The following is a 20,579-nucleotide window of genomic DNA, read 5'->3' as shown; positions in this document are numbered from 1 at the left end:
AGAGGGCACACAGACTTTAACTTATACAACTTGAAGTGAAGTGAATTTTGTAAATTGCTGTCTTTGAGATCAGGGAGGTGAAATAGTTTAGTTGAAGCCTAGCGAAAGATGAGACTACAGAAGTGTCGAAGAAAGGCTCAGGATGGTGGGGCGGGAGAGAGCGAAGCTGAGCGTACCTTCGTGGCATGGGGCTTTGTTTACTGGGGGCAGCAGCCGAGGTCAGAGAAGATGCTGATGTCTCTTGGCAGGCCTCCCTGGGCGCACAGCGACTCGCTGGGTGCTGCAGGGCAAGGCCGGGGAATCCGGAGGGGCTCTTCTCGCCTCTGAGCGTTTCAGAGAGATGAGGCAACAGGCAGGGAAATAGGCATACTGTTTTTGTCTAGCTATTTCTTATACTGCTATATATAGAGTGGCACAGCATTACTCTAGCATAAAGTGTGTGGTTATATGTGGTGCATAATATATCCACGGGGCCTGTTTGTGCCCCTTATAAGGCAAGCCGATCCCCAGAGCATTCCCTAGTTCTGTATTTCTAGCAGCAGGAGCACTCAGCCTGCTGGGATTTCCTGGAAGTCGGCATTGATCCTGGGACAAAGTAGGTAAAAGCTAGAGAGGCCGAAGGTAGAAAAAGAGCAGTAATGGGCTGAGACCCGGGGCAGGCTGTGGCTCCCTAGCCTGCTCCCACGGAGTAGCCTGCTCACTGAGTAGCTAGAGAGTGCTCAGCCAGATTTGCAAAATGCAGTATGAAAATGCAAGTGTTTAGACTTTCATGCTGGAGAAAGAATCGCATCTCCAGAGCGTGTCTAGAGCCTGAAAGCGCAGGGCTCGGTGCAGGTTCTGGGAACCGCAGCTGTGGTTCCTGCCGGAGGGAGGCCGGTGGCAGCAGCTCTGCAAGGAACTGTTATGAGGCACCCGGTCCAACCCGCACAGCCTGGCCCTCAGCTTGCTTAGTGTTCTGCCACGAGCATAGGCGGTTTTGTCCTCATAGGGGTTTTTTTTTCTGAAAACGCTGAGCTGTTATGAAATAGTTATGTAATGTCCTAGGATGGCTATCTGATGACATTTGAAAACTACTCAGTGAGAAGCGTGGTGGTGAAAAGTAAGAGGTGTATCTTTAATACATGTTGACTGTAAGACAGAAGACAGATTGGGACAAGTTATTTAAATCTTAAAGATTTAGGGCTACTCTTAAGAAGGAAACCACATCTTATATATGCTGAAGATATACTGAGAAACCTGCCCAAAGTGTCTGTTTCCACTTCCACAGAAATGACTTTCTTGTACTGCCCATCTTCAGCATGCAAAATTATATAGTTTAAAAATAATAGAATTTAATGGCTTTCAACTTATTTCCCCTATATTCCGAGCCATGGAGAGTGATGCTTTCAAGACTTATTCAGCAGTTAGAAGGATCCAAACTTCTTGCAAAAAAAAAAAAAAAAAAAAAAAAAAAAAGTTTCTTACATAATGCCACAAGTCTTGCAGTCAGAGCTTTTACATAAGCAATGTCATGAGCTGGAGACCATGACTTTGTGACTCTCCTTCCAGCTGCCTTTGGAGCTGGGAGAGGAATATACTATTAGAGGAGGATCTGCCAACGCTGTTCGTTCTGGTAGCTTATCACTGAAAAAATTAAACTCTTTTTTGGTTCATTCCTGGAGTAAGTAGAACTCAGTATGAATAAGTATAGTGTAATCTTGTTTATGTGTACTCTAGAATCATTCAGCTTCTTTTAGTCTCATTTTTCTCAATGTAAAGGAGGAAATAACTTCTTTTTTGCAATTATAAAACAATAGTTTCTTCAGTAGATTTTTGCAAGTAACCTCCTTGCTTAGAAAGTTGTTCTGTTGAAAACATGAGATTACTAATGATTATATTGCTGCTGGTTAAGTTTGTTGTGATTATGGTAGTACTCCATCTTGGTAGCAAGGAGAACTGCAAAATAGTTACTTTCCTTTTTTCATATGTGGTTGTGGTAAACTAGAAAAAAATCTGTCTTGTGATGTTTATTTCTGAACAGGTTGCTTATATTTTAAAGTAAAATGTATATGTTAATGTAAAACGTGAGGTAAATATTAAAAAGCTGTAAAAGCACATGCTAAAGCAAATTTTGCAGCTTTTTAAATAACTTTTCAGTTGACACGAAGAGAGACTTTTGACAGTATAAAACAGTACCTTATAGAGCTTTTCTTAACAGGAAGTAGAAGAGTAGTGGTTAGCAAACACTGCATACAGGAAGTTTGACACATGCATTGCTCTTGGTGTTTCGGAGTTCGGCTCCTTTAGGATATTTTCTCTTTTGCTTTTCTAAGTTGCCGGTGTGTATAGATGGCAGCTCCGAAGGAGATCCCTTGCAGCCAGTGCACAGGGACAGCCACAGCACTACAGAGACTGGAAGGTTTTGCTAATCGGCTTTTCCATAGGCATTCGAAGGGTGGTGCCCATGAACAGAGAGCGGCTCTGGAAAATGAGAGCCATCATTTCTCTGAACTTGCTGTCCTATGGGACAAATCAAGTAAGTAGGGTTTTTTTGTTTGTTTTATAGATATTTTCTCTTCAGTTTGCATAGCAAGTGAAGAACTCATATATTTGTAATTGGATACAAATACTGAGCTGTGATATGTTCCAGAGGCAATTTTACAATTTAATACCTAAAGGTGTTAATTTGAAGAAAATCATATTGCATCATGCAGGGGGAAGAGTGGTACTATTTCAGAGGACCGCGTGGCTGGCAGGAGAATTTAGTCCTGGTCCCGTCTTTTCTGTTAAAGCACCATTGACTTGTTTAGACAAGGTTTCCCCACACCCCCACGTAAGTCTTTGCTTATAAATTATTTCCTTTCTTTTCAAATGAAATCTGCTCGTTCAGCAGAAACAGAAGACTCATTGAAAACTGTGGTGTTTAAACTTTGGAATGGGCAGACATTGCTGCACGGGTTAGACTTATAATTATAGGACTTTTCATCATTTGGCATTTTATTTTGAGTGATACTTCAAAATGTGCTATATTGTGGTAAACAGCATAAAATTGTGTTTGGTTTTAACTATTACGTATTAATTTAGTATGCTGAATATCATTAGCTTTAACTTCTTAATTAGCAAACCGTTTACGATACGTGTGACTTGAAACCTTTCATGGTTGCATTTTGGGTAATAGAAGTGAGAGGTTTCAAAAATAGCACGGTGTAAGTGAATTGTCATTTGATCTTTTTCCTCTTTTAAAGTGATGCATTATTTTGCAAGGCAGTTATTGTGTCTGTGGTTAAATATTTATTTTAAAATGTTACAACATGTTATAAGTGGTGATAATTTTGTGCTGGATTTCAGATTCATTGACGGATTTGGAATAGCATAATTATTTTTGTTGGAAATAGGCCTTACTGGAAACGTTTAACATCAGTGTTACCATGAAGAAAGACAATGTTAATCTGTCTCGCTGCTTTCAATTTAAAATACTATACGGGTGGGAACTGAATCTGTTCTCAGAGGAGATGCAGTCAACACGGAAGCAAAAAGGTGTTAATGCATTGACATAAAATAGATTAAATCTAGGTCTCCCGAAAGAAATGGAAAAGGATAGACTAGTCTTGTTGGGAAGATAAATGATGAAAGTGCATGAATTGTGAGCCTCCTCTCCTGCAAGATATTTTCGAGTCAGTAAAAATAGACATATGCTTGTGTTTATATAGAAGCTCTTTTTTATGTAAGTAGATACTTGAAAAAACAACAACACTAAAGCATTTTCGTTTATTTAATATGAAGAAAAAATGGTGTTGACCTACTGACACGTACAAATTGTGACCTGTTTGTGTACAAGTCTCTACTGTGTTTTTCCCCTCTATTTAAAGCAAGCTTCCTTGTGTGACATGTTTGATGAGGAAATGGAATGTCGTGTCTTTTGGTGATAAACATGGTGAAAATGGTTGCTCTATAAATGCTATTTTAGGTAATAAGTAAGCATAGTGGTTACATATAATATTTTTCTGAGCAAAAGTTAGTGAGCTGATAGCTGAGTTTTGATTATGTAAGTTTGGGTTTAGGATGACGTTCTGAATACTTACTCTGAATCTTTGCTCTCAATGCTTTGCTCTTAATTATCTCAGTGATAATATTTATTCAAAAAAAAAAAGTAGTGTAGGTACACGTGGACTAAGTCTGTATATCAGGATTCTCACTTCACTACCACTTGAGGTCAAAGAGTGATAGAGAAGATAGGGAGCATAGTGACAGTAGCATTTTTGTCTACTACTGACTCGTACTTATATATTTAGCAAAATACAGCATCTGTGAAAATTCTGTTTTCAGAGAGGAAAAATGAAAGAGAAACAGTCATTTTCGTACCTAACAGTGAAATGTCATAGAATTGCATCAGGTCGTAGAATTCAGGCCATAGATTAAATTCATAGGAAGTTTAATGAGTAAGCAGTGTTTTAAAAACATTGTACTGTTGTCTTGTAAAGATATGAGAATATTCACAACTATTCTGCCTATATCACTGCGACTTATAAAATGTTCTTGTTAGGTTTTAGGTGAGGCTAAATAGCAGAAGTTCAGTGTGGACTCCTGAAATTTGAGGCAAAAGCATTCTCTAATCCCAGAAGTTGTTTGGGAAATGGCTTGTCAGAGTTTGGTTTTTTTGTTTGTTTGTTTTAATTTTGAACTGGAATTCATTTGGAAAGAAAGTTAATATATTAACACCTTTGGCTGTAATGAAATGCTGTAATATTTCTGTGTCTATATATGTCCGCTACAGAGCAGTTACTGCTGAAGCCAGAGCTTTGTTGAAGAGGAAGGAGCTGCTTCGTGTTGGGTGGACTTCTTTTGTTTGCCTTGAATGTTGTCCGTCATCTCGTGCTGTGGGTTAGGTTGATTTGTCGTGTGTTCTAAGGCTGTGAGGTTTTTCAGTGGTCGATTTTGAAATTTGTCATGTCTTTGCTTCCTTATTTTGACGTGTAAAACAGATTGTTTCTACTATGCCTTGGATTTCTGGTAATGTATGAAACCAACTGAATTTATTTTGAAGAATTTTTAGAATCCGATGGGTCAGAAGTGGCTCAGGATACCACGGGCCTTTGCATTTATTTTAAGAAGTTGACCGAGTGTGTGTTTAATTGAACAGCTTAAGCTGGTAATCAGGTCGATTGTGCTGTACAGCCAAAAGAAAAAAGGGATAATATACGGTGTTAGTCATCAGAACTGTACATTTCATTCTTAGTTTCGCCTGTCTTGAATATGATCAGCTGCAAGTATATGGAGCCTGTGTTTTGATTTTTTTTTTTGTTTGTTTCATTTTGTTAGTTGCTTGTTCTTTGGAAAATTGAGGAGGAAAAGGAAAGGAAAATGAGGCTGCTTGGTTTTGAGTGGAGAGGCAGTAAGATCAGCGTGGATCTTATTCTCTTTTATTCTTAAACTGATACTTACGTTTTCCAAATCTCTGGAAAATACAAAAACACACTAACAACTTGCATAACAGAAATGATCAGGAGACCACTGTTGCATTTATTTTTTATCATCTTCAAGTACTCAGCCTCTGAATTGCAAATGGATGGATGATGAATAGTCAGAGGAATGTTATTTGGTCTCTAACTGATTGAACATAATGTTAAATATACTTTCAAATATTGTGGAATGTCTTGTGGAGATTTAGCTGAATAATTACTAGATATATGTATGTGTGGAGAAAAATACATCTGAAATATCAAATAATGTACAGAATACATTGTGTGAATTGATTAAAGCTTTAGAATAACTACTAGTTGGGTACAAGTCAACAGATAATTCTGGTCTAGGGTTGCCATGGAAACAACCAGTGCTTGATATAATTGAGAACATCTTAAAACCTCCTGGTGTTTGCATGCTTTTTTCCCCCTGCCATTTTGAGTTGCTTTAGACATGAATAGGTAATGTTGGTCAGAACAGAAGTAGTTAATGAGCAAAGCCAGATGTCCGTGTCCTGAATATTGATTCTGGTTTACTACTGGTATCTTGTATTTCATAGTTTTTTTGTATCACAGTGAGTTCTTAAGGAAGAGAAGCTCTTTGGATTCTGTGTGCTCTCTGCTTCCAGTTAGGGTGTAGAAGTGTGTTCAGAGATAGAAGCACTGATTTTGTAGAGATGAACATACTTCATCAACTCTTGGATTAATATTAGGACCAATATGTTTCTGAAAATTAGCTTTTCAACATGAATGGTAAGTCTTTTCTATTACCTTTGACACTATTTTTTTGTTTTGTCTTCACAATCAGGAAAAATATACTAGTTTCCCCCACTTCTCTGCATAGCTATCAATAAATGCATTCGTCTACTGATCTCTTTGTTTTTGTGATTGACTTAGTATGGATTTCTATTAAAAATTACTAGCCTGAAAGATTTGCAGTTTGTGTTAAGCATTGTTTTCTTTGCATAATGGATATTTAGTATTTTAAATTGTATTTTAAAGCTTTCTTTTAGAAATAACTATTCCAAATCATTAAATAAGGCACAAAATCTGTGATTAAAAATTTTACAATTGAATGCTATATGTATCAGTTCACTTTAAAAATTTCCTTTGGCACCCATAAGAAGTTATTTTTTGTGAATTGATACAAATGAAACAGGCCTTCTCAAATTATTATAATTATCACCTAGAAATTCTGAACTGGCTTTTATTGTTATTCATTTGAACCAACTTGTTTTTCTATGTTTTTTATTCTTTTTAAATGATGGGATAGCAGGATAGTCGAGGTCGTTCATGGAAGTGAGGGTGGGAAATCTCATTTAAAATGAGTTATTATATTAGAACCGGTAAACTTATCAGGCAGGTATTTGCTTTCCAGAGGAAACCATGGCTACTTATTATACTTTGAATCTAATGGAATTACAAAATAGTTTATTCTAATTTGGAATATCCTTTAAAGTCGTATCTAAATATATAAACAATATACATTTATTTTTTTAGAAGCAGATGTCCTTCGAAAATCATTTGCCAAAAGCCCAAATCAGTTTTTGAAATGATCCCTTTTTGTTTTAAGCAGGTAGTCTGGAGCTTTGTAAAATGACGGAAGAGGATTTGAGATTGCTTTAGATGAAGGGGGGGGAAAAAAACACAGTTAATTTATACAGGGTTGTATGTGTGTGTTGGGTGTGTGTATGTGAGATTTTGCTTTATCCTACGAATTTAAAGGGCTATTTTTACTAACATTTCACTTGTGTGCATGACAGAAGATAAAGAGTGGGAGAAGTCATCAGACCGCCTTATCTAATATCAGTTTACAATGTGCTCATCTAATGCAAGTGTTTCGAGGTCATCTTCACTGAAATGAAGTATGTTGCTGTCGCTTCTTCGGTGGTACAAAGTACGGCAATGTACAAATGTCGAAACTGGTATAGCTATAAGACATGATCTCAGAACTTTGTATGTGCAAATATGAAGGTTTATTTTACAGTGTCATGACTGCTTAAAGCAAACTTAAGTGCAGGAAGAGGTGGTCCAGCCGTCCTTTTTGTGCATCGCCACCTCGGTCTCGTGTGGATGCCAAAACTCAGGCAGCCGCATGGCGAGTTGGTCAGGGAATGGCCTGGTGTGGCAGGGGCTCCCCAGTGCTGGTCCGAGCGCGCAGAAGGGGAGAGGCGGGAGCTGGACCTCCCCTTGCCGCAGCAGCCTCTGCCTTTGAAGTGAGCGTGACGCTACGGCCTTGCCGCACTGCCTCAGCATCACGTGCTCGCGTGAAGAGGTCCAGAGCTCGGGCCCAAAGTCTCCATTTCTCACCAGTCGCCTTCCTGGGTTTTTCCTCACCTTGCTCTCTGTTCTCTTGTAGTTAGATTGTAGCTTCTGCAGAAATTAGCTGTTGGGAGTCAGCTGTATCAGTTTCAAATTTTGCTGCCTGGATGGTTTATTTTTCTTGTATTCTGTTATGACTGAGTCATTTTAAGCAAATAAATTTCTCATAAAAACTAGGTGAAAAAGAGGCTACAGATTGTTCTCCTTTCTTTTACTTACTGGGGCTTTATTCAACAATTTGCGAGTGTAGATTTTTTTCATCTTGACCTCCAGGCTTGCAGCTCCATTAAAAAAAATAGCTGCAATTTTTACCAAGTGTCTGTTACCAAGAGGAATAATCCACAAATCAGAAGAGTAATTTTTACAAATGAAAGGTGAATCTCTTCTGCTCTATTTATGGAGAAAAACCCTAAAAATTGAAAAGAACTTACCTGTTCAGAGCACCTTTGTGGTTGTCTTCACTGCAGCAGTATTGCACCTTTTGAGTGGATAAAGTCAGATGGTCTCCTTGTGAAAGGTTGTCAAGATGCAGGTGAAACCTTAAAAGTCATACATTTTCTTCAATTGGAAATATGATTGGTTTGCTAGCGCTTTTCCAGGAAGGCTCCAGATGTATGTCTGCCTTTAAAGATTTGAAAGGATGAAAAGCTGTTTGCTTCTCACAGGCCCGGTTTGGGGGGTTCCCGTGTTGTTTTGGTAGTGTTGTTTTGTTTTAAAAAACAGAATATTCTTTAACAGATAAAACTGGAAGGCCAAATAACTTTCCCAACATCCACAACTTCCATTTTTAAAAGGTCTGGTTCTGGTAGATCTTCTATTACACTAGTAACTGCTAGTAACATCAAGTTACTGTTTGGGCCTAGTGCTCCCAAATCCCAAAAAATTGGGAAGTAATCGCTTATCTGGAAATTCGCACTCTAAGTACAAGCTAGCTGTCGCCAAATGCGTGTGCGCAAGCAGAGCCGCATGAGGAAAGAGTGGAGCAAGGCTGATAGACTCAGCTGACTTGCTGTCAAATTTTTGTATTCCCTAGAGAATAACTTTTAAGAGCAAGGCACAACTAGTAAAAGTCAAAAAAGTATTGAAGAAGTTAACAAGTGAGTAACAAAGAGACGTCATAGCAAAACTGAGTGGAGAGTCAAGGTTGCAATTGTGCATAAGACGTAATGGAGGAAAAGATAGGCCGTAACTGTGAAGGAGTCTCGAAGTTAGTGTTTGTTTGAGTGACTGAAGTTGGGAGATGAAAATATAGAGAATGGAACAAGATTGCATGTCTCATGACAAGAAAAAAATGATTTGCAGCATTTGAGATAAATGATAAGTTGGACAAGGACTTTAGAAGTATTGCTTGTCAACACTGGTAGTAAGAGTGGTGTTTATTTTCCTTTTGATACGCTCAGTTGCTGTGAAGGACTTGAAGAAGCATCTTATTATTCCCACTGAGAAGACTATAGAAAATGGAAGGACGACATGGCACGTCCAGCTGCCGCAACTAGACGTCTTCCTGTATAGTTCTCACGGCACTAATGGCTGCTTCCTCTGAAAAATCCCCCCTGTAACATTACCAGTTAGCCTCTGACAGTGATTAAGATAATTTCTTAGGTGTTGAGCTGGGTCATGCTTTGTTCTGTTTCCTCATTTGAAATATTTGACAAAAAGAAAAGGCAGCGTAAGAATTGCTGCTTTGATGTACTTCTTCACATGCATGTACGTAGTGAACAGCAGCCGTGAAGATGTGTTGTTGGGAGTGTAAGCAAAGAATGAGTTTAAAAAAATTTGGGTTACTTCCTAACGGAAGGGGTATTTGTGTAGTATGTTGTAGTCATTCATCTGTGTTGAACTGTGGCATAGTCTAGTCTGTTACATTTCAGAAGTGGTTTTTACCAGAAAGATTGTTGTTGTTTTTTTTTTTCTTTTCAATTTACATGCCAAATTGCTTATGTAGCTGTTTGTTGCTTGGTTCCTTTAAGAGTTCAGGTTACTGCTAGTATCACTACTGTAGGCCAGAGCTCACAACATGAGTTTCACGTCTTTAATTATTGAGATTCTTAAGGGCAGTTTTATAACCCAAATCATGGTTTTGGTGTTTATCTTCATCTTTGACAGATGTGATAGCTCATTGAGAACTTGTGCTTGGTTTTGGGGGGGGGGGGTTGTTTTTAATTTTTTTGCAGGGTTTGCAACTCAATTCTGTACAAGTTCTGTGTCTGCCTGTTATCAAAATAAACATTGGTTTTAACCTGTGTTTCTCTAAAGTGCTATTTATTACTCCAAATGGATAGTAAATATTCTTACCTATTTTTTTGCTTGCCCTGATCCTATGGAAAACCAGAGCTGCTTGTTCACTTGATGTGTTGAATTGTTAAACGTTTATTTACATAAGACTTCCTTCTTCAGGAAGTCAGTTGCTCTGCTATTTAAGGTTATAAATGAACTTCTACTACTTGGTTAGTTACTGTAGGCAACCCTTTCCTGTAAATATTAATAGTGTGCTCTGCATGAGATATTTCAGTGTTGTGACGTGTCAGATTCGGCTCTTACAATGAGATGAGAAGCCGTTTTGCTGCCTTACCCGGATAGCTGTAAGGATGCAGCTTACAACTCCGGCGCAATTTGAGAATTTGTGTAGCTGTGCTGGTGTCAGGGCTCAGACAGAGTAGTTCTGTAGGAAGCAGTCCTAGAAATGGGTGCAGTTAAAGCAAGATTGGCAGAAATTTTGCACGTTGTTAACTGTAAATAAAATCCAAGAAGGATATGTATGAAGCTTATCTGGTATTATTCAGACTCCTCATATGAAATGCATGAAAAAAGAAAAAGCAACACGAGTTGCTCATTTCTGCTCTTCCTTAAATTGCATCCACGTACTGAGCAGTCCTTGAAGATGCTTAGTTTGGAGTACAAGGAAAAAAAACAGTTTAATAAAACTTGGGTTACTTGGCTTACTTCTCAAGAAAAGGGATTTGTGCATGGGTGTATCTAGTACTGTGAGAGGCATTGCCTGCTTGCAGGAAGCTTACTGGTGAATATGCAGATCAAGCCCTGCAGATTTTTGCTTGCATTTTCTAATAATCTAACTCTAAAACATACCCTCAGTGACAGCAGGCCAGTAATACGTTATCCTCTTTAGTCGCTGAACTTTTAGTTCAGAGGCAAGGTGGGGGCCGTAATACAGGGAAGAAAGTTACTGTTAGCCTGTTAGCCAGTACCTCATAGCGTGGAGGGATGGATGGCCTTGCTAGAGGAAACCTAGAGAAGACTGGGTGAATGTTTTGCTTGCTATGTGTTACTGACTGCAGGAGAAAAATCTGATTGTTTCTTGTATTCATATTTAGCTAGTAGAATTTGCCAACAGCCTTTACCCAAGAGTGTAGCTATAGTTACAAGATATCTTATAGTAGTGCCCTAGAAAATTTTGTTCTTGGAACTCATTCTTAAAATTTATTCCTTTTTTCACATGGTTACCATGGAAATATATGCACTGCAGAAGCAGAGGTGTTTGAAATTACAAAAGAAAATTTAAAACTGTGGGAGAATTGTGAAAACTAATACTTGCTATATTTCACACAGGAAGTCTTCAACACCATGGCATCTGTGGCAGTTGCGACGTTTTAGATTACTTGCTGGGTGAAATTCGGCTAGAGCTGTAGAGGCTGTTACTGCACAGATGAGGCTTAATTCCTAACTGCCCACAAAGCCAATCAGCATATGATAACTGAGAATTCTGTACGTTAACATTTCTTCACATAACCTTTTACGTATGATGTAATTTTCTATATAGGGAGCATTAAGTACTGCATTTGTAAGTAATTGTATTAAACTTAGTTTATTAATTTTAAGCTGATAGAATTTTAACTGTTCTGAATTGAAGGTTAATGAAATAAGAATTGTTACGCAGCAGCATTTTCCGTAGTCCACTGCAGCGCTTCCATGGCCAGGTTGCACAAGCCGAAGCTGGCACTGCTGCAGAAAAGGAGCAGTTCTGTCTGGCCCATGTATTTGCCTCTTTCCACCTCATGTTGTCCTCTCTCTCACCCCAGGAGAAGCATTTCATGTGATGAAATGAACTGAGAATTGATTCGGATTAAGACTAGTTTTTTTTTTTTCCTCTCTTGCTTCTCTGCATTAGTTTTTAATCTGGCTCAATTCCCTGACCTGGTTTGGCAATCAGCCACGAAGGCGCTTTTGCTCTTTCAAGGAAGGTCACGGTACAGAGACAGGAACAGATGACTGTGGAAGGACAGGATTGCTTTTTTGGGGAGCGGTTATTTATACTAGCCTATATTGAACATGGAACTGCAGCCTAACAAATCAAATTGCTACTTCATGGACTCTTAAGCCTCAAAGCATGTTGATTGTTGCAAGAAAGGAAGCAGATTTATGAATGCATAGTGTCTAGCAGTCTGGAATAATTCCCTTCAAAGCACGCCTCAAGGACAGGAAAAAGGTATGGGAGAGACCCTTTTCCTTAAGCCAAAGCTTAGTTTAACGTATTGCAGAACTAACTGGATGCCAATTGTAACTGGTGTTGCTAGAGAGCTGGAAGGAAAAACCTACTGTAACCACACAGAGAAAGGGCGCTAATAATCCTCCAGTTTGGAAGGGAGGTTTAGGCAGGAAAAGGAGACGTGCCACCATAAAGGACCGTGTGAACACGTGAAGCTGTTCTCTTTGTCTGCATTAAGAATGTCTTGTATGGTATCAGTAAATTAGGATTTGAATAATAAACCCTAATTGGTTCATCCTTTCATTTTTTTCTTTTTTAGCAGAGAGGAAGAGAGTCTCTATATAATTGAAAAATTTAGCATTTATCTGTGTTTCTTGGGAAGGGGTCACTTTTCTTTTTCTCTTTTTATGAAGTATATTCATCTATAAGTTTTGATGAGGTTTGGTTCTGGATTCTTTTTTAAATTGACAGATTTTTTTTTAAATCTCAGCTGTATATTTCTTTTTATAATCATCTATTTTTAAATTGAAATTATTAATGGTGGAAAATGGTTGAAGCATATATGCATGTACATGAGTATGAGCAGGTACCGTTGAGCAGAGCTAGAACAAGACTTAACTGTGTTTCTGACCGAATAAGTTACTAATATACATTGGATTTTTTTTTTCTTTAAGCGAAATTTCAGGGATTCATGTTTTAAATGACTAAGTGTTAGTTGGGTTTGGTCCTGTCTCCCTGCAGTGGTCTCCTATTATGTAGTGCTTCTGGCATTAGCAGGCTTCACTGCCTGTGTTTGGACCAGTGCTTTATGATTTAAGAAAATGAGTAAAGAGAAGAGACTGAAAATTAGATTTGGAAGTATAATTGATTTTTTTATCTCTAATAAAAATAGAAGAAGGAAGGAGCAAGTCAGTCTGGCTGTGGCAGTTGTGTGCAGTGGAGCATCTTCTGCTCAGAATTCAATAAAAATTCAATAAAAATAGGTATTATCACTGATAGCTGAAAACTCAACTCCTGTTTTGGTTTGCCCAAATCTCTCGTATCTCTTGTAGACTGTTGCTCTCTGGTCAGCCGAGTAAAGAGGTGCACGTTAAGTAAGACTTCAGCTTTTCTTAATTTGCAGCTTAGAGATAATAGCTTGTAACACTGAAAAATAAAAATTAAAAAAAAGTTCTCCACGGAGCTCTTAACTACTGCAACTATGCCCTGGCAGGATGGACAAAACACCGTCTATCTCAAGAGTTCAAAATCATGGACAAGATTAAAATAAAATTTTGCCTGCCTTCCAGATCTGGCGTTCTAGAGTACAAGTCGCTCACATCCATTACTGTTATTGCACGTTGAAAATTAATTCCTGTTTTGTTTGGAGAGTTTTTGTTGTTGTTGTTTGTTTTTTAAAGCTCAAGGAAGACTCTTGCCCACTGCAGCTGGTTAGGAGCTGGCTCTGCTACTGCATCATCAGTTTTCATGGTCATTAACATTTAAACAGAAATATGAGATCAAACCCTTGCTCTTAAAGTAAAAAAAGTGCATAGATCAGATACTAGATTGCTGCAGAATCTATTGAGTTAGCCTATCTGACTTTCCTGCTGTTAGAAGAGAAACAAGATAAAATTACCGGGGCGAGTTTCTCGCAGCAGAGCCGATAAGCGCACTTCACTGCCCCGCTAACAAAGCATCGCCTGTGCCCAGACCGGGCTTCGTGTCGCGTTGGCCTCCCCCCTCCCTGCGTTCGCTTTGTGAGAGACACGGCAGTTTGTTCTTTTCAATGGTCTGTTGCAATGATACTATTTTTGCTTCTGTTTTAAAGTGTTTTCTAGCTAACAGCGTTAACTGGAACTCGTGCTGCTTCCTTCAGTGTGCGGTAGTGTTTCGTTCTCAGCTGTGTTCGTTTCTGAATACAGAACGGGATTGAGAAATCTCGTCCTAAGTCACGTGATGTTATTCCTGCTTATGAAATGTGCAAAGGAGAAATTTAAAGAAATACATTTAAGAAAACAGGTGAGCGGTGTAAGAACAGGACTTGGAGCTCTTGAGCCCCGTTCTTCTCCCTCGCTTCTGACATGTGGTGGAGTGACTACAGTATTCGCTGAGACATCTAAACACACCTAGGTAATGTTTAAGGCTATAAATAGTACGTGTTCTTATAAAACAAAATACACAAATATATTTACCAAAATCTCTTCATACTTACTCATTTTTTTCCATTCAATAAAATTTGGAGATTTAATTAAATAGCCCATTTAATTCCACATTTCAAGTGATTATATTACAGTTTTGGAACTGAAACGGAATTGTAGTTTGATAAAGGGCATTTTAAATACCGAGCAGAGACTGGCATTTAGCACAGCAGATGGGGGTTTGTAGTGGTGCCCAATGTTTAGTCTTAATCAGTTTAGTTCTCACTTTTTTGCCATGAATCCTATCCAAATACTTCTCCCCCTCCCCCCCCCCCAAAAAAAAAAAAAAATCCTGGGTTTCAGGCTCTTGTGGAGATGTGCTTGAGGACAACAATTATATCTACTCTACTCTATCTCTCTCAAATATATCTATCCCTCTTGACCCCTTTCCCTGTGCACGGTGCTCCCCCAGGGCCTTCCAGCACTGTCCTGTGCTTCGCTCACTCTGAAACGGTGGCTTAGCCTGGAGAACTCTCTGTAATAATCACATATACTATTTTTGTTAATTTTTTTTTTATAATCCTGCTAACTTTTCATGTAAAAGCTGACCCATAGAACAATTAAACAAAACTATTGTATAGTTATATTGTTAAATAGCAAGGCTGTGTTTGCCACACATCTCTTTTCAGAGCAGAGGAACATGTGTTATCAACAAGCATGTAAATACTATTTTTTCTTCTTTTTTTAAATACCTCCTTGTATGCTGGCATTACATAGGAACCACAGGATCTGGAGTTGAGATATAAGCTCTGGGCTTCCTCCTGTCAGAGAGGAAAGGAGGAGCAGTGATCCCTCCAGCCTGAAAGGGCCAGCCAGGAGCTCTGGGGCTTGGGGGGGCGGGGGGGGGGTGTCCGTCCATCCCCCGAGTGCTCTTTAGAGCACCTTTTCATCACGTTGTGACTAGATGGGTTTAGTCACCTGCAAAATTAGGTTTGTCTGAACAGGAGCTCTTGGACAGTAATAGCCAAGAAACCGACAGGTAACTAGTTCTGCATGATGGCGTTGCAGTGGGTGTTGCCAGGGCTGTCCTGACTCGTAGGGGGTGGGCTGGGTAAGTCAAGTGGCAAGATTTTATTACATATTTTACATACTCCTATCCTGTTCTCTACTGCCCTTAAAAATCCCTGTTGGTACACTTTCCTGCTTATCACCATTTCCCCTTTGAGTACAGCTCTGCTCGGGCCAAGTCTTGCATTGTCTGTGATACCTGCGTGGGCATCACACACGCTCCTCGCCCTGTGCGTGTGTACCTGTAGAATTTCTTTTTACTAGGCTTTTACCTGAAGCAGACAGGAGGGTTTTTCTTTTTTAAAAAAAAAGACAAAACAAAACAAAAAAACCCCACTATTTTAAGACTTTCACTTTTAACTCCGAATCTGTTTTCTTAAGACCTTTTCCTGAATCTCCCCAGATTTCCTACTACATGCTTTGGGTGTTTGCATTTCATAAAACTTGCTTCTGCTGCTGGTGATTCTTCTTGCTGGCCATGAGAAGAGAGGTCAGTGGTGTGTGTTTGTGCGTTGCCCATCTCCGGTGCCTTTGCGCAGCCTCGGCAGCCGTAGCGGCAGTGCTCGCCAACCCCTCCGGTGACCCTCCTTGTGCCGGGGTGCTACCGCTGCTCTGCCCTCCCCTGCCAGCAGCTTGCTTTCTTGGGCAACAACTCTTCCTCCTTTAGTTTCAGCCTCCTTCACTCCAGCTTGTACTGTATTAGTGAAACCAGGCTGGGTAGGGTGTGTTTGCTCATCTCTGCGTGCAGTCTTGGCATCATCGTCACCTTCACTTTGCTCAGCCATATGAGTGATTCTTCGTTCTTCAGTGCTTATGGGAATCTGTATACCAAGATCTGTTTCCTGGGTCCTTTTTTTTGAAGCCTTACTAAATTAAATCATATATTCACAACGAGCATAAAGTTTTCAAGAATGTATTCCAGTGTGCATACAGTAACTTCACTGGGCAGGTTAGACTTTCCCCGGGGACTTTGCACTGTTGTTGCATAACGGGTCTAAAATTTGGTTGTGAATTATTTTGAAGATTGCTTACCATTTCTGAGCTATCCACCACATGCTGTGCAATCTGTCACATGCTGTCTTTGGAACAAAGTGATAAGCAGTTGGAAAATCACCTGGTTGCAGGTCACTGGTTACATGGTGCAATGAAGACAGGTATAGTTTCATTAGCAGCAGTTCCATGGATGTGTGTGTCTTGGAATAGATGCATTATTAAAGAGGACAGCTTAATCTCTCTTGAGGTTTTGTAAACTATGCTTATTTCTGTGATACATCATCTTTTTTCATACTGAATTTAGCTGCCTTTGTTTTTTCTTTTTTCATTTGGTACTTTCTGCTCAACTGTTCTGTGATTTAGCATGAGTCACTCTGTGTGGGAAAGGTCTGCTTTACTCCGGAGTCCGCTCCTGAGTGGGGAGGGGAAAGGGGGGGGAAATGTATTTGTGTTTTCTATGTGTTTGTTGTGGAAATGCATAAAACTTTTTTTTCTCTTTCTTTCCTCTCTTCATCATCTCATCTGTGTGGGTGAATGTTCCTGCAAACCTTTGGGGAACCTATAGAGACCTTTGGTATGCTCATTCTTTCATTAGAGCCCAAAGTCACAGATGCTAGCAACAGCTTAAAGACCAGAAGAGCAAATAGAAGTTGCATCATAACAACGTTTAGTGGCTAAAAATGTGCACTTGAGGAAAACTTCTAAGTCATCATTTAATGCATCTTTGGATCATCACAATGATGCTAGTAACCACTACCAACCAGTTAGCATAAATTTTTACCTGTGTCCAAAAAGTAGATATAAAACATGTTCTCCTGTAGCAAGAGCTGATGTTTGGAGGTTCAGATATAATTTTCAAAAGTATCTGTTCTGATTCAGATTTTCAGAAATGACATAAGTGCACAGTTGCCTAAATTCTCTTGGGAATGGCCCACTGACTGGTACAGTGCCTTAGGAGCCAAGGCGACTTCTGAAAATTAGAGCCAGGCTTCTAGGACACTTGCAGGTTTTTTTGAAAATTTGAGCACTTTTTCATTAATGTATGAAATATAATGTAATTTCTGTAACGCATATTACAGAATGTGAAATCTTTTCTAAAAGATGTAGATTTTAGGAATAAAAAATATGCCTTGAGGTAGATTTATTTTGAAAGCACATGTTCAGTGCTGCTTTCCAAGGAAAAGGACAAAAGTGAAGTAGAGTAAGCTAAAAGTTCTGTGTTGAAGGAGAGCTCATGGCTTCTAGATGTTATAGATTTTTTTTCTTTTGCTTCAACAGTTTGAATATTTCCAGCTGGATTCCATTTTTTTCATAAACAGCATTCTTTATCCCCTAATCAGAGCAGAGACAGAGATGATTACATGTAAATGCTGTAGTATATTTGCAATTAGATTTCAGTGCAGAAGATGTGGGAATTTAAAATATTTCTTCATTTGAACAATAGAAGTTGCATGAGGGATATTTAAGACCGAAAATGTACTGTAATAACATGATTATTCTTTCTATACTCAGAAAAAAAATGAAACAAACAAAAATTATTTCATGTTTTCGTTGTGCTCGACAGTGTTAAAGCAAAGTTAATGCTCTTTTCTAAGCTACAGCTGCTTAAGTTTGAAGGCTCAGCTTTTTGTGAGTCTTAATGATCATCTTAATTTTTTTCTTGTCATTAAGATAATGTTCATGTTACTTTGACAGAAATTGATTTTTAAAAGCTTTACCATAGTCATGATCTCTGCTGTCCTAGTGGAAGAGGGGCCACCAGTCATTACTTTGGCCATTCTTAGCTTCCCTTTTTGTAAAATTATTTCATGCCACAGGAAATTCTACTCTTTTCTAAAATGGGAATCATTAAAAGACATTTAACAACTAACCCCTGTAATTTAAAAACAATAGAAATATTTTCCCCGCTTGGGATAAATGTATCGAACTTTGTACTGATTACTTGCTAAATACTGATAACTCTCAGTGAGTTTTCATATAATTTAAAATAATTCCTTTGATGTAAACTGTGTTTTCTTAGTCTATGTATCCCTAAGTTAGAGGTAATAAAGATGTTCCTCATCTCTGATATTGCTTCTTTCTCTTAAACTAAAATTGCTGACTGGATATCATATTTTAAACTCTTCTTTAACCTTTAGGTCTGCCTTAACTTCTGACAGTTTCTCTGAAATTGCCCTTGTATTGATGCTGCCCCATTAGAGCCCAGGACGGTGGGAGCCATAAAGCTCCCTTGAGTATTTTGCTGCAGTCGAGCACCTCATCCCCTAGTGCAGTGAGCAAAGCAAAGCAAAAAAATTCACAACTAGAGCCTGCTTCTGGGCTTCTGCTGTTTTCAGCACCGCTGAAGCCATACTGCTACTAAGGCAGCAACCCACGAATTTTTGAGGAGTCCTCTGTGTAGATAGGAGTCGTCTCTGAGAAGAGAAGCACTGAAATATTCCAATTCAGTAGATAATTGTTTACAACCAGTCATAAACATAAATTTTATGAGCATCAGAAGCTAAAATACAGTTACCAAAACATGTATTTCTAGACTTTGCCCAGAATTATCTTAGCACATTTCTGAGTATTTTTTAGAAATTGCTTATGGTGAAATATCGTACAGAAAATCCAACATTATTAATGTTATATTATGTGAAATGATTCAGAGAACACACAACTGGTATGATATTTTATTCTCGATTCTGTGACTTTTTCAGAATCACAGCAATGCCTAAAACCCTTTTGTTTATGACTGTGCATTAAGTAATCTACACTGATCTGCCTGATAACTGATATTCAAAAAAACAGAACAACAGAAAGATTATCTGAAGAAAATATATTGGTGCACATTTTAAACAGCCAGAAATTTGCTGTTATTTCATTGCTATGATCTCAATGCAAAATTAACATTAAAAGTATTTGTTCTTTGACTGTGGGCATATCTAATGTGCAGTGTGGTTGTAACCCTGTGTTTTGTCTTTGCTTGCAGTAATGCTGTGCATATGGTACCTGAGCTTGCAAACAGCCTTAAATAAAGGTGATGGTTGAAAAAAGCAATGAGAATGACATTATGATCAATCTTTTGCAAGAAAAAGTAACTTTTAATTTAAAAAGAAAGTCTATCTTTGTGGCATGGTGATTCATAAATGTCAAATGTTTGGGTTTTTTTTCCCCAGTCCATTTAAGAGAGTTATACATCACCTTAAAGCCTGCTTGCGTGTACACTATTGTGAGTTATTAGAGCTGAAGTAGTTTAATTTGTGTAGAGTGTCGTAGTTACTCCGGAAAGCTTAGAGATTACCTCGAGACATTGTAGAAGTTGTAGAGACATTGGTGCTCACTTTCATGAAGAGTGAAGTTGATGAAGTTTATATAATTTGTTAAAGAAGCATCTGCATCGCATCCATGATGAAGTACCTTAATAAGAATGTATTTTTTTGTGTGTGTTTTCAGTGAAAGAGTTCCTAGCCAAAGCCAAAGAAGATTTTTTAAGAAAATGGGAAAGCCCCCCTCAGGTATAAACCGTTTAAGCATTCAGTAATTTTCTCTGTTGCTTTTTTTTTTTTTTTTTTTTTTTTGATAATATATTATCAGTCTGTGATGAGCAAGGCAGAAAGCTAAGATAAGTTTAATGCAGTTTTCAACAGAGTTTCTGTTTTGAATGTCTGATTTGTCATTGAAGTTATGGTCGGCAAAGATTCATACTGCTTCTCCGGATTTGAACCCAGAGCTGGTGACATGGTCATGCTGAGCAATAGCTTTCTTGTACCCAAAATCACGTTTACAATCAGCCTGACAAAGCTCAAAATTTACTGACATGTATCAGCTGGCTTTTTATAATACTAAGCTTCAGCAAGTCTGTAATTTACCTTGTTAATAATTTCCCCTGTAGTACTAAGGAGTCGTCTACCACATGGAGTGTGAGGGCAGTTTAAAGAGCTTATTAGAGGGAAATATTTAAAAATTTGAACATGCTTTTTTTAATGAGCATTTGAAATGCTATAGTAATGAATGCCTGGGAAAATTTACTTGATGTGATCTCTAGACAGCTCTCACATAGTTGTCTCTGGAACTTGGTTCAAGGATTTTGCAGGCTCTAATACACTTATTCGTGGTTATTTATCTGTATGTTAAACTCCTGAGCTGTTTACAGCTAAATTCTTCTTACCAAACATGTGTCATCTTTATTGATGAATTACAGTAATGTTGGTA

General features: G+C 38.5%; 1 protein-coding gene across 5 annotated transcripts in view; it reads left to right on the top strand.

Annotated features, from left to right (window-relative positions):
• Positions 1-20,579, top strand: part of PRKACB (protein kinase cAMP-activated catalytic subunit beta) — a 101,209-nt gene that overhangs the window by 54,987 nt on the left and 25,643 nt on the right. For 3 of the 5 annotated variants that reach the window (XM_064516009.1, XM_064516010.1, XM_064516008.1), the window contains one exon: positions 19,821-19,882. In XM_064516009.1, coding sequence (XP_064372079.1) covers positions 19,821-19,882 — 62 coding nt within the window. Of the gene's footprint in view, positions 1-2,313; positions 2,516-6,169; positions 6,192-19,820; positions 19,883-20,579 lie in introns of those variants that run through there. The other 2 variants (XM_026116490.2, XM_026116492.2) reach the window with 2 other exon arrangements.

This window comes from Dromaius novaehollandiae, chromosome 8 (genome assembly GCF_036370855.1).
Source record: "Dromaius novaehollandiae isolate bDroNov1 chromosome 8, bDroNov1.hap1, whole genome shotgun sequence".
Taxonomy (NCBI): Eukaryota; Metazoa; Chordata; class Aves; order Casuariiformes; family Dromaiidae; genus Dromaius; species Dromaius novaehollandiae.
The sequence above is the reverse complement of the archived record's forward strand: the minus strand, read 5'-3'. Positions and strand labels throughout refer to the sequence as shown.